The sequence below is a fragment of the Chamaea fasciata genome, unplaced genomic scaffold (genome assembly GCF_029207755.1).
Source record: "Chamaea fasciata isolate MVZ Bird 193981 ecotype frontalis unplaced genomic scaffold, bChaFas1.0.hap1 SCAF_23, whole genome shotgun sequence".
Lineage (NCBI taxonomy): Eukaryota > Metazoa > Chordata > Aves > Passeriformes > Sylviidae > Chamaea > Chamaea fasciata.
In genome coordinates this window covers 2,494,393-2,515,969 of record NW_027094108.1, presented here as the reverse complement: position 1 = coordinate 2,515,969, position 21,577 = coordinate 2,494,393, and the positions used below count along the sequence as shown (strand labels likewise).

Here is a 21,577-nt window from a genome sequence, read left to right as displayed (position 1 = left end):
TTGTGGAGTGCTGCACCTGCCTGGGGAGCGGTGATTTGGTGGGTTCCTAGTGAACTGGGTTCTGAAACATCACTTTTACTGTTCTTCCACCTCAGCTGCGACCGCCGCGCTCCTTCCCGCTCCTTTTCCCTCCTTTTTCCCTCACAGCCGCCTCCGCCCCTTTCCCCTCCCCTTCCCCGCCCCTCATTGTCCGTTCCCCGCCCCTTTCCTCCCATTTCCCCGCTCCTTTCCCCGCCCCTCACTGTCCGTTTCCCCGCCCCTTTCCCGCCCCTTTCCCCGCCCCTCACTGTCCGTTTCCCGCCCCCTTCCCCGCCCCTCACTGTCCGTTTCCCCGCCCCTTTCCCCGCCCCTCACACCGCCTTCCCTCCCCTTGCGCTCTTCCCGCCCCTTTTCCCTCCCCCTAACGCTCCCTTCCCTCCCATTCCCGCCCCTCACGGCCCCTTTTCCCACCCTTTTCCCACTCTATCCGCCCCTTTTCCTACTTTATCCTCCCCTTTTTCCCACCCTTTTCTCACTGGTTCCCCCCCTTTTCCCGCCCTTTTCGCCCCCTCAGGGTCAGGAGGCGTTTCCCACCCGCTCGCGCGGCCCCGCCCCTCACTGACGAGATATCCCTGCGCGGGCGGCAGGTGCTCCGCCGGGGTCGCGGTGCCGCTTGAGGCCGCGTGTCCCTCCGCCCGCCATGGCGGCGGCGGCGGGCCCGGCGCGGCTGGTGCGGTGCGGGCAGAAAGACGAGCTGTACCGGGCCGGGCTGCGCAGCGGGGCCGGCACGGCGCTGCGGGGGCTGGCGGGTAATGCCTGTGTGGGGTTGGATCCACCCCGAGCCCTCCCGGGTGTTCCGGGACCCGCCGCCCGCCCCGCGGCTCTGGATGGGGTCGGAGGGTGTGAGGGGGCTGATGGCGAGTCCGGGAGGAATTCCCCGGGAAGGGCTGGGATCAGCACGGATCTGGGGCAAAGTGACAGCCGCGCCCCCGTCCCGCAGGTGCCCGGCCGTGGCTGGAGTGGAGGAGGGAGGTGGAGCTGCTCTCCGATGTGGCCTATTTCGTGGTGACCACGCTGTCAGGTAACCTTCTCTGTCGTTTATCATTTTTTATCGTTTCTCCCAACATCTGAAAGCTGAGGGGCCAGTCCCGCGGCTGCTGTGCTGGTGATCACCACCTGAGACTGCCCCAAGCAGTTCTTTTCAGTGTGGGGGTTGGTTTGGTTTGGATAAATGGTAAATATGAAACCACGAAATTGTCGGGGTTGGGTTCAAACGCACTTTATCAACACAGAGAGACAGATGTTCTTCTAAAAGCAAATTTTTTTAAAAAAGTAGGAATAGATGACGCCATGAAAAAGTATCACTGCTTTAAGCCTAAAACTGGATGTCACCATGACGCTTATCTTACTTCAACAGAAAACAATTAACTAATTCCAAAGCCTGAGTTGTGGCCTGTCCCCACTGCTCCCCACATCCAGAATGATCCTGCAGTTTTCTCACCCTGTTTTCTGTTGCGCACATTTGTTTAGGTTATCAGACTCTGGGAGAAGAGTATGTGAACATCATTCAGGTTGACCCAAGCAAGAAGAAGGTGCCTTCTTTCCTTCGTCGGGCTCTCTTCATTTCCCTGCACACCGTGGTACCCTACTGCCTGGAAAAGGCTCTGATGCACCTGGAACACGAGCTGCAGGTGGAGGCTGAGGAATCCAGGGCCCCAGAGAACCCCCCAGCACTTGGCTTTCCCAGCAGGACCTTCATTCGCAGCTGGATTCGGAGGCAGGTTGGGGAGCTCACGGAGCAGCAGAAGAAAAGAGCCTCCCAAGTCGTGTATGTCCTTAAACAATCCGTCCCTCTGCTGCACCGCCTCCACCTGGCAGTGTTCTATATCCAGGGCACCTTCTATCACCTGTCCAAAAGGATCGCAGGGATCTCGTATGTAAGTGGTTTTGCTTGAAGGTGTGTCCACTGCAGGATTTTGGCCTCTTCTGAGGTGCTGTGTGTGTAAAAGGGATAAGGAGTTTGGCTGTGGTTGATGATACAGGCAGAGCAGAGGGGTGAGAGGGAAGGTTTTGCTTCATGTGGGGGTGATGAGTCCCTGCAGTCAAGAGGTTACAGGTAATAAACATGAATGTGGTGTCACAAGTTAATACCTGTGTAACTTCGGTCTGTTTGCCACAAATAGACTGGAAGTGAGAGGTGACTTGATAAATGCATGGGAAATACAATTTTGAACAACACCCAGCACACGTTTAGCTGGCACTTTTCTATATGAAGATACTTTTTTTATCTTTACAAAAAAATATCAGCCATACTGGCCCAGAAATGTGTACAGACACAAGAGTTCTCAACAATTCCCAGCATCAGTGTGAGAAAGGGGTCTGTTTGCTCTGCTGTACACAAGAAAATCAAACCAATTAAAGCTGCAATTTTTATGGGCAGACAGCAGCTAAGCCCAGCCTGACTGAAGGTGGTTACGTGTCCTGAGAGACAGTTGGCTGAGAAATCCTCAAATGTCAATTTTTTGAACATAATGAGAATCCCAAATCAAGTTTATTGCAGATGGGGGGGGAACAGTTTCCTAAAACCACAGTAACAAAACGTCTTTCTGTGAATTCTGTAGCTGCATTTTGGAGGACTGCAAGGAGAAGATCAGAGTATCCGATCGAGTTACAAGTTCCTTGGAATAATTTCACTCTTCCACCTCCTGCTGACCATTGGAGTTCAGATGTACAGCTTCAAACAGAAGCAGAGAGCAAGGCAGGAGTGGAGGCTGCACCGCAGCCTTGCTCACCAGAAGTAAGAGCTGGTTCTAACTTCCTAGGAAAGAGGTGGGAATGTCACAGCTGTCATAAACAGGGACAACACAGGAGTGACCAATTTAGGTTACAATCTGATGTAATACAACATTTAATTAATTAGCAAAACTAATTCCTTGCTGGTTTGCGCGTGTCTTGGGCTTCACGCTTTGGTGGGGGTTTTTTGGTGGGGTTTTTTTTTGAGACCTTTCACGAAAAGGGTTGATACTGAGCTCGGGCTTTACTTCAGGATGGTGTTATTTCTGACAAGCAGGGTAAGTGCAATTAACCCCACTGTGTTAATTAGAAGCACGAGCAAGGAGGCGGCGGCGGGGCGCCAGTCGCGCTGCACGCTGTGCTTGGAGGAGCGGAGGCACAGCACAGCCACCCCCTGTGGGCACCTCTTCTGCTGGGAGTGCATCACTGCCTGGTGCAACACCAGGGTGAGTACACAGCACACACGCTCTGCAAGGTGCCCCCAGCCTGTTCTAATGCCCAGGCTCTCACTGAGGCACCCAGAGCTGACCAGCACCTATGGAGTTGTTGAAATACAGTGACAATTACACAGGTGACGTCAGTAACGGGAGCACGTTAAACTGGGCCGGCTCAGGGGAGCTTGTACCACACCTGGCACTGAAAAATTGTTTTCTGAAAGTAGCTAAGCAGTTCTATTCATATTTTTTTTTTAATAGAACTATTCAGTATGCCCATTTACTCCCTTTTCTTTCTGTAGGCAGAATGTCCACTGTGCAGAGAGAAGTTTCATCCTCAGAAACTGATCTACCTACGGCACTACCAAATGTAAAGGGAACCTCTTCTGTCTCCTGACGAGGGCCCCAGCTCATACTCTCATACTTGTCCTTGAGTTGGTCCAAGAAAAGGCTTTATTAAACTGGAAACTGCCTGTGCAAGGTGGCACTACATTCCTGTGTGACAGAATAAAGCTGTTTCTGCTTCTACCCTTCTGCCTCTTCTGATGGAGCTCTTGACTGTTTTAAAAATGGGTTTCTAAAACATGCTTAACACAAGTTTAATAATTTTCTTCATTTTGGACAATGGAAAACTTATACAAGTGTAGATGAGTCCTCCAGTCTTCTATAACATCCTTAAGGTATTAATAAAATTCTATTATTTAATCTTAAGAATCCATTCTCCTGTAACATCATAATGTCCATGCTGTGGACTCCAGGGGCAGAGAACAGAAGCTGTACACAAAGCCCGAGTTTTAACTGCAGTGGAAGTTCTGGTTATAAATGCCACGTGCCATTGTGTTTGCAGTAAAGCAAGGTTCTGTGATTTGACAATCTGTGAGATCTGCTTAGAGCAACACAACAAATGCAAAGCCCCACTAATGCAGGTTGTGTACACTGATCTGTTAACACTCAGGTTTTTCCATCACTGTTAGCAATGGAGACTTTTCAGCAAGTATTGCAGACACTTAGGCTACAGCAATGTACGAAGGGGTGTTTTCCAAAGCCCAGGGGTATTACTGATATCCCTGAAGCACAGGGGAAAAGATTGTTAACATATGTTGTCATTCTTGCAGGACAGAAGATGCAGAAGATCAATTTATTTTTATTTTTCAAATACAGGTAGGGAAAAGAACCCAGGTGGTCCAGCCTGTGCATCATGAGTTACAGTTTCAATAAATCTTTCAAAAATGGCACTGAATGTTGACTCGGGGGCAGGGCCAGGTGTGCTTCACTAAAAGCACTTTTAAGATGGGTATTTGTGCTGCAGAGATCCTGTTTATCCAGCTAATAATTAAATCTCCAAGTGTTACCATAATAACCCAGTAAATTTAGTTCAACTTTTCATGGTATCTATAAATGGAATAAAAAATAGTTGCTGGTAACTATGTGAACACTTCATCATCACTACAAAAGTGAGACCGTCCCTTCTAACACCTTCATTTGACAAGACCAGAGGGAAAGGTGCCTACATACATTTTCCAATTAGCTGTCTGCTGAAGCTGCTGAATTCCGTTCAGAATCTTCCAAGAGTTAATCTTTTCCTACCTTCTGCAAGTGAGTGGTCCCTGAAGAGTTGAAAAAGGCATTGCATGAAGGTAAACTGAGGGCAACCATTATTGAAAAGGAGTCATAAATAGTGTTAGATCAAGAGATGTATATAAAGATAGAGAACGAGTAAAGGGGAACACTGTCTTTTAATAAATTTTGGAATTAAAAAGTCACTTAATAAAACTGCAGTTGTATCACATGAAAAAGTTTACATGCAGGTCATTTATCTCTCATTTTTTTTCCCCCATAAAAAAAGAAAATCTGTTAAAACCCCCACCACTGTCTGTTGTGGCCAGTTTGGGTACGTCCTGTGGGGCTGCATGAAGTCAACTTCAATTATTCAAGAAACCATTAAGTATGAAAGAAACTCCGACTAATAACAATTAAAATATATATTTTTATAATTCCAGGTCCTCAAAGGAAATTGTGATAGAGTTTGAACAAAGTTCTGAGTCATCATGAAAGAGCCCAATTTTAGCATCTGCTGGGAGATGGAACAGTGAAACTGGCATTAAAACCCAACACAAACGAGTTGCTTTAGAAGCTAAATGAGTATTTTTGCCCTACTGCAAACCCCATAATTTAGTAATTTCTTATTCCTATCTATATTTGTTTGGTTATAACTCAGTAATACCATGCATTTAGGAAACTGGCTTAAGTTCTGCATCTAATTTAGGTCTACTGAATTTTTCTATGAGAACAGCACACGGCCATGAAGCAGAAAACAGCATCACGTGTGCCAGCTTACACTTTCCTCCACAGATGTGCACAGCACTTCAGGGTGATGTCGAGCAGGAGAACTATGTAAAAATATCCAACTCTAGGCCATTAACCTCTCCAGTGCAACGGATCTTGAAAGAAATACATTATCCCAAATCCACGGGATTATCTAAAGTTTCTCCAACTTCTTACAAAAGAGAATAAACTCAATGCAATTTGGTTAGAATGCCAGTTTCCTCGAGAAACTGATATCTCAGATAAAAATAGCAAGATCCTCGTAAAATGAAAATTCAACTGCTTTGTCACCACTCTGTTAATCACTTTTATGAAGAAAAAAGGCATTGTTACAATGGCTCAAAATCGTTCCTTTAGTGAGCAGTAGAATTGGTCAACAGGTTGATTGCTTCTTCCTAGCTAGCAAAGGTCTTCCCCACATCCTCTTTCCCTTTGTATTTCCTCTTGCCATGTGTGAAGGGTATATATCTGTACTTTATCATGTGCTGCAAAGAGAAAACAGCAGTTGTTGAGGCAAGAAAATTACATAATATTTAGAAAAAGGGGTTTATAATACACACTGTAAATTACTGAGTCCTCCAGAAAGAGAGTTCTTAGTAAAGGTAATGAAATAACTAATCCTACAGCAGTTTAAATCTGATAGGAGTATGAGAGCAGTTTTATAAATCTCAGATTTTGGGTTACCCCACAAATTGTACACTACAGTGAAGATTTGTGATTGGGGAACCACAGGAAACTGGTGAGACCACAGGGGCACTAATTCTTTACTACCCTTGCATCTTTAATTTACCACTCTGAATCACAGTACCTGTCCAAAATTCTGAATGTCTGGGGAAAAAATTAGGTATTTTTTAAAATGCTAACAAACCATAAGTAATTTGTTAAAATGGTCTGAATCACTTGTCTATGTTCTTTCCCTTTCCCCCATCTACTTTCTCACACCCTTATAAAAACTTCCCTTTTCTCCCACCAGAGATGATTCAACACCTCTGCATCCAAAACAGCCCCAGGAAGTGGAGGAGAACCTGCATAAAACCCTGACACTGCACTCTGAAGTCAAAACCTTTGGAAAACAAGAATAAAGTTTTGTAAAATCTGCTCAACACTGTAACCATGCCCCACCTGAACAACTCATGTTCAAATATTCGTTATTGACGTTCCTCCAGTAAAATAAGTGTGTGCAGCACATTTAACCCCTGAAGGGCTCCACTGACTGGCCAGTTTGGAGCAGTGCTGTAAATCCTGACATCACAAACTCTCTGTTCTTGCCAAGTTACCTTGATTTGCCTCTTCATAGTGATACAAAATAGCATAATGAAGTACATCACAAGGATTGGCCAAAACACAGGAACATTGAAAGCCTCGAAGAATGTACAGGCCATAGCAACCAGGATTCCTTTAGTGGCAGAGTGCCTGAAAAATAATAGCAACAATTAATCCTTCAAGCCCAGTTACCACTAATGTCATGCAGATATTTGTATTTTTCAAAAACAGATCACAGGCAGATGGATCCACTCACCAGAATTTGAATTCTGGGAGCCTTCTAATGAAAGGCCGAAATTCTTCATTTTGCCTTGTAGGTAAGGAAGGACCATCATCTAAAAATAACAGAAAAGAAACCAAACCACAAACCTCCTCACAGTAGTTTTTCACACTATTCAGACTTCAGTTTTTCTTTTACTTTCTATCTTAAGATAGAAAAAAAAAAATCACAAAACAAAACCACACCCAATTTCCACTGTTACACGTAGATTCCAATTAAGAGTTGCTGGTTTAATGTAAGTTCACATAGATTCCTTAAAATAAATTTAACTGAGGAATACCAGGCCACTTCAGTTACTATAAGGAGAGCTTAAATCACATAAACCTCCTTTCAAAACCCAGAAAACTAGTACAATATGGAATATATTCATGTCCCATGAAAAAGGACAAATTTTACACCAGCTCTTCATGTTAAGTTGCATAGATTTTTTCAGGTTTAAAATTACAATGCAGTGCTAAAAATTACATCATCTTTACACAACTGTATCAGACAAAAGGAGCTGGAAGTTCAACCAAGTTTCAAGTGATGGTAAAAAAGAACTTTTCCTCATACCTGAATCTTCCATTAGAGAGGGGTCTACCTTTGGCGACAGGAAAGCTATGAAGAGGTTGAGGTGGTAGATTCCCAAGGCATATGTCACAATGTACCAACCCTGCACAGGGAGGAACAGACAAGGGTAAAATCCTCCTGCAAATCATTTTCTGATACTGATTTTTAAACAAGATTAAACAACCCGGATTTTTTTGCTCCCTTGAGAAGCTCTTCTATATCCTCATATTAACTGAAAGGTTATTAACTGGGCTTGTAAAAATATCAAGAATTCTCAGTGACCAAACAAGTCTTAGAACATGATAGAAGAGCAAATCTCTCATGTAGAGACAGACTGAACATGAAACTGTGGTCTGGCATCCAGGCTCTCTATGTTCAAGGCGCAGACTTCAAAAGTAGTAAAGAACATAAAACCATCTCTTTCTTAATCATCTTTGCAGACTTCAGTGTCTGAAATGTTCCTACTACTATGACCTGTGAAGGTTTTGCATTCTGTAATCTTTAGTTTTTGGGAATAACAGTTCCCAAGTTCTGAACTGAACTGCAGACTGGCATGGAACAGAAACATCTGATTAGTGGGGAACAGTCTGCCCCTGGCCTGCAGAGAGAGAAGTGCTGACAAAACCATTCTTTATGGTTCTAATGACAGAAAGGAACCCCTGGCTCTGAGCATGTTATTACACAGCTTTAATATAAAAGCAAAAACTTAATTACAAGAGTTTTCAGAGATTTATTTTGTGATTCCAGATTGCCATCAGACGAATCTCCTCAATTATTCACACATTTTTCTCTCTGCAGCAGCAACTTCCACACCCACAGGGTGTGTTCTCTCTTCAGACCACACAATTCACCTTCTGCCACGTGCTGAATGACACACTACACGGTTCTAAAGTAACAGCACACTCCAAAAACACTCTTAGAATCAAAATTAGGCCAGCAATAATATCTGGAACTACTTCAGCATCAAATCCAGCTGTCTTACCTGCAGTAAATAAACTCTAATCATGTAGATAAAGCTCAGCCCCAATGTTACAATCCATCGCACTGCGGTGTAGGGGGTGGATTTGTCTAACCAGGACTGGTAGATCTAGGAGGAGACACAAAGTGCACAGTAAATAACAAATACTGTCAAGTACTTCATGCACAATGGATAAAGCTCATTTGAGGGCAGTATGGGCAAAAGGAAGCATTTGGGAGGAGTATTTTGGGAAAGAGAATAACACGAAAAACTTGTATTCTTTACTACAAATAAATTACACAGAACTATCCTTAAGAGATCCTATACTTTTACAAAGGAAAAAAAAATCCCTAATGCTTAGGGCATTGTAAAGCAATTTAAATTTTCTGTATTTTATGCAAGTTGCTTCCCTTAAGATGAATTTGAAATGAAATCTGAACTCACTCCTCATTTCTGACAGTAACAACACATTTTCACTGTGCAGCATCACACATATACCTATTAAATATTCCAGTAAGCAGTTTATTATAGGTATTTATCTCTGTTAAAAGGCTTCAAAAGAAATCTTTTGTATAGATTGTAGCATTTCAACAACCCAGCCAACAAAGCAGTGAGTTCCAGAAGCAGCAGTGAGATCTGCTTCTAAAGGAGTCACAATCCTTCACAAAACCAACCTGTCCAAGTCTTGAGAAAAATCTATAGACCACAGAAGGTTTTCCATGCACAGACTCCCCAATGCTGTCCCCTTCTGACATGGTGGCTGTGGAAACAAAACATGGGAAAAGGAAACATTGAAATCCAAAATCTAAGCTCAGGGAGGTTTGCAGCACATTCTCTGAACTAGCGTTTACACACAATATTCTTCTGGCTTGTCCTGTTTGAAACAAATTAACCTGAATGAAGTATTCTTAAAGAGAGGACATTTATGGCAAAATGAATGAAAACTCCTTGTCCAAGAAAGCAAAGAACAGGGTGTTTTACAAAGGCAAGACAGGACCCAGTGTGTTTTGGGGAAGGAAATAAAGAAGCCCATAAGGAAATTCAGGAAGAGCCCAGTTGGACACAGTGACCTTGCTGAGGTACAAGCCCTGAGCAGTGAGCCATGGACTGCAGCACCTCCCTCCTGCCACCTCAGTCCCCACAAGCAAAGAACAAAACCAAAGCAGACTTTTTTTTTTAAAGCTGCTTAGGATTTTAAATACTGAGCAACTACAGAGTGAAGAAATAAAATCAGGTCTCTGAATTTATGGTTTGAGTGGTTTCAGACTCTGCCAGAGCACCAAACCCAAAATGCTGCCCACGCTGGAATCATTCAATGAGTTTCTCTGTCTCCTGAACACCAAGAGCTGAGCAGTGACAGGAAAGTTTTATACAAGAGCAAAACTGTACAGTCAAAGCGCCTGAACTCAAATTAAAAAATTACCAAAGGGGATTAGCTTTGAGTCCATGCCTCTGCTACCAGTTGAACTGCCTCATTTTTCTTATCAGTGAGTTTTACAGCTCACTTCGAGATAGGAACCCCATAAAGTGGATCCTAAGCAGCAACATTTTGCCACATCACCAGGAGCAATCCCTGGCATCACTTCCTGGAATCCTCATCTGTGGGTGGGACGTTGTAACTCTGGGATACCGGGAGTGCATTCAGCCCCACTCAAAAGCCTCACAGGGTAACAGATCTCTGTGAAACATACATAAATTAAAAAGAAGAAAATAACTGTCCTGGAGGCTGCAATACAGTGAGTGCTGCAGAAAATTTAAGATCAAGGACAATCTGAGGAGGCACAAAACCTTAAAGCTGTGTGTTTTTTCTGTAAACATCTGAAAACTACATCCTATGGAATAATTAGAAAGCAGAAAAGAAGGAGCCCTGTTACACTTCAGAAGCTAAGGGGACTCATTAGGAGGCTTCAGGACCTGAGTCCACTTTGATTCAAGCTATAGCTAAAAGAAAAGAATCGAGTAGAAAGTCATACAATACACACACTTTTCCATTACAGGCAAGAAGTTGTTATTATTCTTCTTCTTCCCACACTGTGCAGGGCAGAAATTGTTCAGTGTTCTCAGCTGAGCATCATTTGATGCTTTATTTTGGGGTATTTTTTAATGTCCTGAACTATAAAGCTGTAACAAAAAGTTATTCAACTAATTAGAATCACACAATAATTTATCAGAGAATGAAAATTCTTCTTGTCTCAAAATTAATTCTACAGATACATTCACAGCAAACATGGGCTACAGGCAGACCTTACCTGGCAATCTTGTAAATGTTACCCTGTGCAGAGCAAATGGAAAATCATGTGTGTGAGGCTCCTGAAGGCTTTATGCTGGAGCAGGGATCTTGCTTGGTATAAAATATTACATTATATGTGATCATGTATGATTTTTTTTATCATGCGCATTCTTCCAGAGCAGACCAAGAAACACAACAGTTCTGCTGAGGAGAAACCCCTCTGGGGCTCAGTTTAATCACAAGACACAGACTAGAATTCAAGGTAATATTTCTTATCACATTGAAACTTCACTGGAGAAACACCTGCAATGAACAATTACCAAGAGCAGGAGCCCTTGGCAGAGCTCTGAGCTCACAGTCAGGAACACTGGGTTGTGTTGGCTTAAGGGAATGATTAAACCTAGACAGTTGCAATTTCTCTTTCATAATCATGGAACCACAGAATGATTTGGGTTGGGAGGGACCTTAAAGATCATCCCATTCCACCCCATGGGCAGGGACATCTTCTACTATCCCAGGGTGCTCCAAGCTCATCCAACCCGGCCTGGGACACTTCCAGGGATCCAGGGGCAGCCACAGCTTCTCCGGGCAGCCTGTGCCAGCGCCTCAGGACCCTCACAGGGAACAATTCAGTCCCAATATCCCATCCAACCCTTCCCTCTGGCAGTTTGCAGCCACTCCCCCTCGTCCTGTCACTCCAGGCGCTTGTGACAAGCCTCTCTCCATCCCTCCTGTCAATGTAACACCAATTCCCCGCCCAGCTGCGAGCGCTCCCCGGCACAGCCAACACTCACCCAGACACACAGACATCCACACAACCAACGGGGAACGGCTTGCTGCCAGCAGAACTGAGACTGCCACTGAAACAAAACCCTACCACAGCAGTTTTCTCTGCTGAAAGCACCACATAAACAAAGGTATGGCCTGAACAACGATGGTTTCCCCCACGATCGTTGAGGTAATTTCATTACAAACACAACTGATCCCCGAGCTCTGAAAAGCAGAACCCCCGGCAGTAAGAATGTTTACTTTGAGCCTCACACCATCACAACAGAGGTACAGAATTTGTGCAGAACGCTGCTCACGATACAGGTTTCTCTTAAATTTAAAACATAAATGAAGCAGGGAGCTAACAAAAACACATTGCTCATTCAAGTTACCTTATCTCATAGAGGAAATGTCTTTGAAGAGCAGCACACTAAGCTGATTTATTAAGAACTGGGTGAATGGACAGCCACGGGGAAACAGCTCATTGGTCGCTCAGGTTGGTTTTTCACACTAAAAAAAGGCACTGTTTAATTTTATCCATTGCAACGGCAGCTGAGCGGCACCTGCGCTTCTCGCTTGTGCCCGCAAGCGGGGACTTCCCCTTGCCCGGGCTCAGCCCAGCCGCGGCGCGGCGGGACACTCGGTACAGTGAACGGGGGGAGCCGCACGGAGCGGGGCGGCGCGGGGCGGGGCCGGCACGGGCGGGACACCGGCCCCGGGAGGCCCCGGCCGGAGCGCCCAGCCCGCAGCAGCCCCCGCGCTCCCGGAGGGGCCGCTCGTTCCGGGCCCCCGCCCGCCTGCCCGCGGGTGTCAGCGGCCGGATGTCGGCCCGGAGGCGCAGTGCCCGCCCCCGCTCCCACCCCGCTCCAGCCGCGCTCGGTCCCGGTACTCACAGGCCACCGGGCCGGTCCTGCCTTCCGCTCCCGCCCCTCACACACCAATATGGCGGTAGCACCGGGATCCGCTTCCGCTTCCGGGGCTCAAGGGCGGGGCACAGCCCCGGTGCCGCCCCGCTATTGGCCCCCGGGAGCGGGCGGGGCCGCGGCGCCGGGTGGGGCGGCGGGAGGTGTGCGCGGTCCGTGACGGGGGAACGGGGGGCGGGTGGGGCGGTGCCGGCGGAGAGGCGGGAGGTGTGTGTGTGTGGCCTGCGAGGCGAGGCGGGATCGGGCGGTACCGGCGCGGACGGAGCGCAGGACAGGATGGGCCGCGTGCCGCTGGACGGGCCCGCCCTGCTCCCCTGAGGGGGGCGCCAGGCCCCACCTCCCGCGCTCGCGCAGCCAATGGGAGCGGCTGCTGGGGCGGGGCGCGGCCAATGGCTGGGGAGGAGGGGCCGAGGGCGGGGCCGAACCGAGCCCTGCCGACTTCAGCCGAGCCCGAACCGAGCTGTACCGAGATGGGCCGAGTCGAGCCCGAGTCGAACCGAACCGAGCCGAGCGGAGCCCCCTGGCAGAAATGAGGCCCAAACTGTTGAAGGATTTAAAGTTTTAAGGAGTTCAGTGTATTTTATTTCATGAGCACGTGAATGAACGTTCGGGCATCAAAATCAGTAGGAGAAGACCAGAAATACTCGTTACGGGGAAAAAGAGGTGACACAAACATCCCCGCACGTGCTGAGGTGCGTTTGTTCAGACGGAATAGAAATACTGATAAAATACGAAGCAAAGGGATCATAATTTATTTTCTCTGGATTCGCTGCCACGAGGCTGTTCCGAGCAGTTCTGTACCGCCTTTGGGCACCACTGGGCGTCTCTCCAGCATCTGTTTTGAGGCTGAAACAGTAAATTCTTCAGGCTGTTTAGTACTCAAGTTTACATTCAATACGTGCTTAAAAGTGACAAGATGCCAGAAAAGTAGTCCTGACACTTCTGAAAATCTATTGATTTTTAGTATTTTTAGTATGAAAGTATATGAGTATACTTATTTATTTCATTCATATAATAAATATGGTAATATTACATAAATAAATATGTTAATATTACATATATTATTATAAACGACACAATATTATATTTTTATAAATATATAAAATATAGAAGTATTTTATATATTTACACATAAATATACATATATATAATTGTATATTATTATATATAACTTTCAAGACATCCCCTTAATACAAGAGATCCCTCAGCATATACTGCTTTCAAATTATATAGCTAAACATGAAACAATGAGAACATAAATACTCTTTTTTCAAGCAAAATAATAGGTTAAAAGGGGGGGAGGTTAGCTGTTTAGAATTATATATTTATTTACTTGGCATGGATTGTCGCAGATTTATAGAAGAGCTAACCAACCTTCTGGAAAATAAACAGGAATATGGGAAAGAATCAGAATCTTGGAACAATACAGGCTGGAACGGATCCTAAAGATCATCAGTGGAGGAATTATGGCCGGGCAGCCCAGGGGGCACAAACCTGGTCATAATATAAATGGCAAAACTTGGTTCTGTGCCCAAAAAAGGGCAAATCTTTTAGTTAGGGATCTGGGAATTCTGTCTGCTTTGTGCACATGGTTTTGAAGTTTGTTTCCTTGGTCAGATTACCTCAGTGAACACCAAACGTTATTGCTGATCCATCAGTGCACCCAGACATTTCACAGGTAGTTCTAAGCCTGAAAACTCTATCAAACTGCAGGGATTTTGAAAAAAAAACCTGGGTTGTTTTTTTTTTCCCTCTCCCAAAATAGTACTGTGGACATCCTGAAGTAATCTGCTAGGGCAAGAAAACGTGGGCAAATATTTCCAGCCCTGGGGTATCCCAGCCTTACTTCTGTGGGGTATAGAATGGTTTGAATCATGGCTTGAATGTTTAATCTGTCCTCGGTTTCAGCTGCAGCAGCGTCAGGGCCAGATTTTTAGATCAATCCTTGGCAAATGATAATTTTTTTAGTGAGTGGATGCTGTCAGTTAACAGCACGTTGCAGTCTGGGAATCTTCAGGGATTCAGGTCAATTAAATGTCCAGTAAACAAGCGATAATTACAACTATCAACAGAGGAGGCCAATAATAGCAAACAACTCTGATTTATCTCCCTTTTAACAGTATATAGCTGGTTTTGCATTCGGTAAAAATGGTGCAAAGAGGTGGAAGACAGAAACTATAACTGAGTAATAGGGAACATGGAGCAGAGTCTCTGAAAGCTGGTTTTAAAAACAATTAAATAAAGCCCGCAGCGAGCTGTGGTGGCCTGTCTGGTTTTCATGCATTTTTTTCATGTGCGCAGGTTTGAGAATGAAAGGAAACAATGACACATGAATGAAGTTTGCAGAGGTTAATGAAGGAAAACACTCTTCTTTTTTTTTCTTTCTTTTTGTTTTTTTTTTTGCCATAAAAACGTTTCCTCCCTGTGATCCCTCCTCCCTGGCTGCTGCCTCGTTGCATTCTGTCCCCGTGGCTGCTTCCCTGTGTGCTTTGGCTGAGCGTGGTTTGTCCTGGTTGCTGAGGAAGCCCTGCTGTCTGACACACCTGTTAACCACACAAACAGGTGCCCTGCCTTCTGGGCTTCCTCACCTGCAGGAATCCATCTCAGGTGTCTGCTCAGAACACTCCTCATGGCTTCAGTTCAGTGAAAATTATTTAAATCTCTGCAATTTCGGTTTTTTAGTGCTAGGCTGCGTGTGAGTGGGCAATAGGATATTTGAAGATACAATAAATCTTCCCAAATCTTGATTATGATATAATTATGATTACAACATAAGGATATATGATGTAAAAATATAAATAAAACTATTTCTGATTTAAAGACCATGAATGAATCTCCCCACTAGTAAGTGTTGAGCTCTATTTTAATGGCTTTTGGAGAGGACCACTAAATTCTAGTTAGAAAGAGACTACCCTGAGTAAAGCTACGTGTGAATTTCTGTAGTTAATTTACTACTGTTCAGTTATTTTCTCAGAACTAGCTGTTTCAAAGTTGCTCCCCATGATGAATAAATTCGTAACATCTCAGGTTTTTCAAACACAAAATGAGTCATGCCAACCTGTTTTCGTAGGCTGCTGCAGAAATGAATTAATATGATAATATGACCCTGTGAAATTACTACTGTTCGTGTACTAAATGTTCTTATTTATTACCCGTAACATTTAATTGTAGTTTAAATAAATTCCATATAAACACATTTACTGCAGAGTTTAGAAACAATCCACAATTACATGGTGCAGTTGGAGGAATAAATTCCCTATCAGTGAGGAGGAGTAAATTCCCTATCAGTGATTCTTGAGAGAGGAGGATTTGTAGGGTTGATACCAAGCTGATGATAAACAGCTTTGCCTTTATCAGTTCCTGTTTGTCATGAACTCTTCACAGAATCTGCTTTGGGTTGGGAGGGACCTTAAAGCCCATCCAGTTCTTCCCCTGCCACGGGCAAGGACGCCTTTCACTGTGCCAGGTTGCTCCAAGGCCTGACCAGCCTGGCCTTGGACACTTCCAGGGATGGAGCATCCCTTTCTGCTTGGGTCTTTCTCAGTAGCTTGCAGTGTCTTTGCGTCTCTGAATCACAGAACATACAGGCCCTTGCTAAAACACGACGGGTTTTATGCGTTTAAAGCAGAATCTCCAGTTCTGGTTTAAAATCCACGCCGAACACAAGCAAACCCCCCGCAGTACAACTCATCCCATCACTGGGAGAGCTTGGAGCTTTCCCTTTTTCCCTCCCTGCTCCCTCTGGGCACCGGTGGCTCTTTTTTCTGGAGGCCCCCGTGTCACTGCGGGTGTTCACGCCTTTGTTTCTCTGCAGAAATGTGTGATGTAGAGATAGTGCTTGTGTGGACGTCAGCATTTCCAAACCTTGCATGTGTTGCATTGCTAAGCAACTTTTAGCAACACTTATCTCGCGTCCTTATGCCATCTGGAAAAGAGGATTAGACAAGGAAAAGTGCCAGGGAGAGACAAAGGCACATCTAAGAAAGAGGTGGCTTAATTGCTTAAGAGAATGAGTGACATTAATAGTAGGCAATCAGCAGAAGTGATTGAAAGCAGGCACAATGCTTCACAGGTAGTGATAAGGAAGCTCTGGGAAAGGTGGCATATTTTATACCCCCTGGCCTCTTCCCTCCCTGCAGGAAGCAAAACTTGGCTGCATCCCATTGCATGATGCAAGATGAAGGCCCCTGGGATTTCAGTTTATAAATTAGGCACAGTTCCAGTGGCAACGAGCCTTTTCTACATCTTCCAGTTGTTCTGTCCATCCAGGAGTGTGACTGGCTGGCTGCTGTTTAGATGTCCTCCCCCAACAGCAGAGGAGGCTGTGAACTGCCAGGGGAGCCTGGAACTCGAGCTGTTGCTTGGAGAGATTTTGTACACATGATTCTGTACATGAGTTATCATCAGTGCAGCTACCCTGGGATAACTGCTGAGGAGAACATCCTGTGCTTTGTGGGGATGGCAGAGCAGAGCACGTGGTGTCAGTTTCCAAAGAAGTGCCTTGTCTTTGTTGTCATCCTCAGCACACCTGGACATGCTAAAGATGTAAACCAAGCTACACCTCTGGCCACTGAATCCGTCTGGAGCTTCAGCTGGGTTCACACACATTGGAGAATTTTATTGGTATCTCTGCTGTTATCACATCAAGAGCCAAATATCCAACTAAATAGAAGAATGATCATTTTAGGTTTTAAATATTCTTGTTCTCTAGCTCCTTATGCACTCTGAGATTGGGAGAATGTTGCCTGATGGCTAAACAGGATTTAGTACCACGTAAAACCAGTGAGGTTTGTTACTGAGCTGTTATGTTTCCCATACCTGGGCTTTTGACTGCACTTTGACCATTGTCTGATGATTTCCATCTCAGTTGTGACTCTAAAATCTTCCAATAATATGGAACAATTCACACTGAATTTCAGTGCCAGCTCTGGGTGTCAAGACGATTTTTAAATGTATCTTGGAACAGAACTGTCTCATAATATACAATCCTATACTTTCTCCTCCCAGTAGGAACTGAAACCAGTATTCCTGACCATGACCTCTCCTGTCCTGGTTGGCTCTGCTGTCAGTTAATGTCATTAAAATGGTGACTGTAAACTGCATGTTCATGATGACATCAGACAGCTGCACAGTTACGTGTCCAGTTTTAACATTGCTGGAAACTTAATTGGCTCATACCTAAACTTCTGTGGTATTTGGCTTTGCAGCCTTAGGAACCTTTAAACTTTTATGCAAAGGGAATACCTTGGGTAAAATGCAGACTGGATTTAAATAACCAAAAGCGTTTTGGAATGGAGTTTGGTACACTATTTCACTTTTCACAATCTTTAAAAAGCAAAATAATGTGTGATTCTGTATGTGACAAAGCAGTTATTCATTCTTGCCATGTAATTTAATGCGATGTTCTATATGAACTGAAGGGCTTCACATAATAGTATCCCACAGTAACAAACCTTGGGCAAGAAATGTTTGATTCTCCTCCCTTTCCCCTTTAGAGCAGTGCCACATAATCCTTGGTTGTTGTGTGGTCTCCTATTCAACTTTTCACACAAATGTTGGAAGGGTATTTATAAAAAGTCTCGAGGACCACCCACTTTGCTATTGAAAATTGGCTGAAATAATCCCTTCTTTATAATTTCACTGCGGTGTTGTCGAAATTTAAGTTCCATGTGTGTTTCTGTCGAGGGGCAGGGGAGAAGTGACGTGTTGGATGGATGGGAGGATTGTGGTGGTGACACCTGTGATGGCCTCAGTGCCGGGGACGTCCCCTCCCTGTGCTCCCCAGTTACTGACAGCACTCTGACAGAACGCTTTGCCTGCCTCTCTTTTGATGGATATGATCTGACTGCAGCGTTTGGCATCCTCTGAGTGCTCAGCTCTCCCAGAACACAAGGTTCTCTGGAGCAAGAGGGACAGAGACCTTTCCTGGGGGGAGAGAGCTTCATTCCAGTTCACTGCAGAAGTACAGTGAGGTGTCCGCTGTTCTCCTGATGAATTTTTATTCTTGCAATGAGGGAGTGGTTTTTCTGTTTAATGCTGTGGATTTTTAATTTTTAAAGGGAAGCATTTTGAAATAAATGGTTGGAAAAATAGGGGAAAAAACAAGCTCTGAGTGTGCATGCATGGTTTGTGTGTTTGCCAGAGAATAATCCCAGTTAGTGTAAATTACACATTATACACTGGAAACAGTAAAGAATTGCTCAGCAGGTTGTAATTTGTCAAGCACAGAGCACAAATGAATCCCATCCTAATGCCGAGATATGGAATCCATGGAGAAAGCTCATCTAATCCAATTGACTTCTGGGGGGGTTCTGTTTGCACAGCACACACAGCTCCAAGCAGAGCACAACTGGCCAGGAGGTGCTCAGAGGTACATCTTGGATTGCCTCACTCAGATATCAATGAAACCTCAAAGAAAATGATCCCAAAACCTGGGAATCCTGCAAATATGGATGTACTCTCTGTGTCAGGCAAGCAAAACACACAGAATGGAACTCAGAAGAACCAATCTGTACCTCACCCCATCCAAACAATACTTGCATTTCAGAATCTACTGTGGGATGTTAGCACTCTCAAAATGAAATATTTAATTAATAAATCAGAGGAATATAGTTCACCAGATTGATTTATTTCTACCTTTAATGCTAGACATGCTTGCAATGCTAGGTCATATGTTCTGAACTGAATGAAAATGTTTCTTTTTAGAAGCATTTCCTCTAAAGAAATAAGTTTTCGTAGGTTTCAAAAGTCTCACAGTAAAGTGCTTCTTTAATCCAGCCAAAGTTGATAGTAATCAAAATTCACAGCGATGTTCAAACCCTGTGGAATGTTGGGATGGTCTGTTCCATGATTAGTTAGCAGATGTTAACTTTAACAGGCCCTTTTTTTCTGGCACTGTAAGCTGAACAATAAGGAATTGAATAGGTCTTGAAGAAATCGCTACACAATCATGGGAGTATTCTCTTCAGATTACTATAAGGATATATTTGAAGAGAGAAAATTTGTTCCACTCCTGTTCATTGGGTACTTAGAAGACTTAATTTTCTCTTTTCTCAGCAGTGCAATCATTTACATTCTGCATTAAGAAAGCATGATATTCCTGTTTATTGCAAAAACTTAATTTTTTAAAAAATCTTTTAAAAAATGCATTTTTGTTGAAGTTGAGGTTATTCAGAGGACTTCAGTTTAAACATCTAGGTAATTATTTCAGGCAGAGAGATAGCTTGGCTTTTGTGAAGAAACTGCCTTTAAGGCGATGAATGTGTGTCTTCTTTCCGTCCCTCTGGGAAGACAGGTTTGCTTTACCACTGCACAGCAGGGAGGATCTGGGGGGGAAAAAGAGCAATAAACAACCCTGTGGAGACTGAGGTGAGGGGAAGGAGGTTCCCCAGGTGTCAGAGCAGATCTTCCTCCTGCAGCCTGTGGAAGGTTTGGAAGGAGCCGTGGTGGAGCAGGGGTTTGTTTGCTGTCCGTGAGGGACCAGAGCAGAACAGATTCACGCCATGGAGCCCCCACGGCAGAGCAGGGGAGGTGTCCTGGGGGAAATGCAGCCCAGGGAAAGCCCACGCAGGAGCAGGTTCTCCCGATGGGAACTGCACCAGAGGGGGAATGTCATTTTCCCAGCCACAACCTCCCATTCCTCATCCCCACTCTGTGGGGAGGGGATGAAGGGATGAGGTTGAGCCTGGGAAGAAAGGGCCTGAGTCGGGCAGGAAGACTGTCCAAGCATAATTTAATTTGTAATAAATTATTTCCCTGAGCCTGTTTTGCCCATGGTGGCAATCAGTAATCGTTCTCTGTGTCTTTATCTTGACTATGAACCTTTTTATCTTATTTTGCTCCCTGCTATTGAGAAGGGGGAATGAGACCACAGCTGGGTGGGCACCTGGCAGCCAGCCTTGGGCAGCCCACCACAAAGGCTATAACAAATAAAACTTCAGCGGGTGCTTCCATTCAATGAATTCAGATTTGCTTGAGATTTTCTTTCACCTGAGTCATAATTTTTAACCTTCTTAATTTTACCCTTCATCATCATCAGCCACTGACCTTCCTCAGCATTAGCTGTTGACCAAAGTAGAGAGTTCTGTTGTCTTTTTGAGGAAGAAGTACAGTGAAAGTGTTTTATACTCTGACTTAAAAACTTCACCTGAACTTGTAACATTGTGCCACAGTAACAGAAAGTTACTATACAGTTTATTGCTGATTGTTTCTTTGTTGGTTTGTTGTTGTTTTTTTTTTTTTTGGTGATCAGTGAATGGTCATGGTCTGGAAATCCATCAAAAACCACCAAATTCCATCGTGTTCTCCTACCAGCTTTGAGTTACTTGGAAGAAACAGAGGAAAACAGTTAAATCCTGTGTACAAGGTGTGGCGAAGAGCCGATTTCTTTATGTGTTTCCCATGATTCGTGTAGAAATGCATAAACATAAATTCTAAAACCGGGTAGTTAATTTGCCAACTTCATAAATCCCAGCAACCGTACAAGTAAGTGTCACACAACAAAAATGGTAGAAAATACCTTTTTTAGATGCTGAGGTGTTTTTGTGGTTGTCAAATGTACTTTTATAGTGTAATTTTCAACCTTTAAAGAGTTCAGGTTTTTTACTGCCCTCCCAAGCCCCAGCTGGTGGTTTCCAGTTCAAGGAAGGATTCTCCAGTCAAGGAATTACAGAAAGTTCTGCCTTCAATAATTAGGACCGTAAAAATCATTCTTCTAAACACTGATTTGTGGTCCTAAATTAATCATTGGTTTCTGAAGTACTTAAACCCCTGGAAACTGCTGGATATATCAGTACTTTTGAGAAGCCAGGAACCTTTAAACCTCACCAAAACTTGTTTCAGAAATCTCACCCAGCATTAGGTTTCTCTCTATATTTTATAGCAACGTTGTTCTTTTTCTCCTTGTCAGGGATAATAGCTGATGTCAGAATTGTAAATACTCTACAATAATTATTTGAAGTACAGAACCAGATTAAATAGACCCTACAGTGAAATATTTCTTTGAAGCTGTGAAACTTGATTCTTTGTTTATTAGGAAAGTCACTGCTTTAAGCTTGTGCAGCATTTCAAAAGACT

General features: G+C 44.3%; 2 protein-coding genes across 5 annotated transcripts; one reads left to right on the top strand and one right to left on the bottom strand.

Moving 5' to 3' along the window:
• Positions 1-634: 634 nt before the first annotated feature.
• On the top strand, positions 635-3,734 carry PEX10 (peroxisomal biogenesis factor 10). 3 transcript variants are annotated; one of them, XM_066202920.1, is made up of 6 exons: positions 635-788; positions 980-1,060; positions 1,510-1,916; positions 2,601-2,776; positions 3,086-3,218; positions 3,509-3,734. In XM_066202920.1, the coding sequence occupies exons 1-6, from the start codon at positions 680-682 to the stop codon at positions 3,578-3,580; spliced, it is 978 nt and encodes a 325-aa protein (XP_066059017.1). In that variant the 5' UTR covers positions 635-679; the 3' UTR covers positions 3,581-3,734. The 3 variants fall into 3 exon arrangements, with proteins under 3 accessions (XP_066059017.1, XP_066059016.1, XP_066059018.1); XM_066202919.1 differs by having other exon boundaries at positions 3,083-3,218; XM_066202921.1 differs by lacking the exon at positions 3,086-3,218.
• Positions 3,735-5,047: 1,313 nt separating this feature from the next.
• On the bottom strand, positions 5,048-12,553 carry RER1 (retention in endoplasmic reticulum sorting receptor 1). 2 transcript variants are annotated; one of them, XM_066202924.1, is made up of 8 exons: positions 12,473-12,553; positions 11,972-12,089; positions 9,256-9,341; positions 8,606-8,710; positions 7,627-7,726; positions 7,051-7,129; positions 6,809-6,944; positions 5,048-6,016 (listed from the first exon to the last, which is right to left on the bottom strand). In XM_066202924.1, the coding sequence occupies exons 3-8, from the start codon at positions 9,334-9,336 to the stop codon at positions 5,927-5,929; spliced, it is 591 nt and encodes a 196-aa protein (XP_066059021.1). In that variant the 5' UTR covers positions 9,337-9,341; positions 11,972-12,089; positions 12,473-12,553; the 3' UTR covers positions 5,048-5,926. The 2 variants fall into 2 exon arrangements, with proteins under 2 accessions (XP_066059021.1, XP_066059020.1); XM_066202923.1 differs by lacking the exon at positions 11,972-12,089.
• Between the last annotated feature and the right edge of the window lie 9,024 nt (positions 12,554-21,577).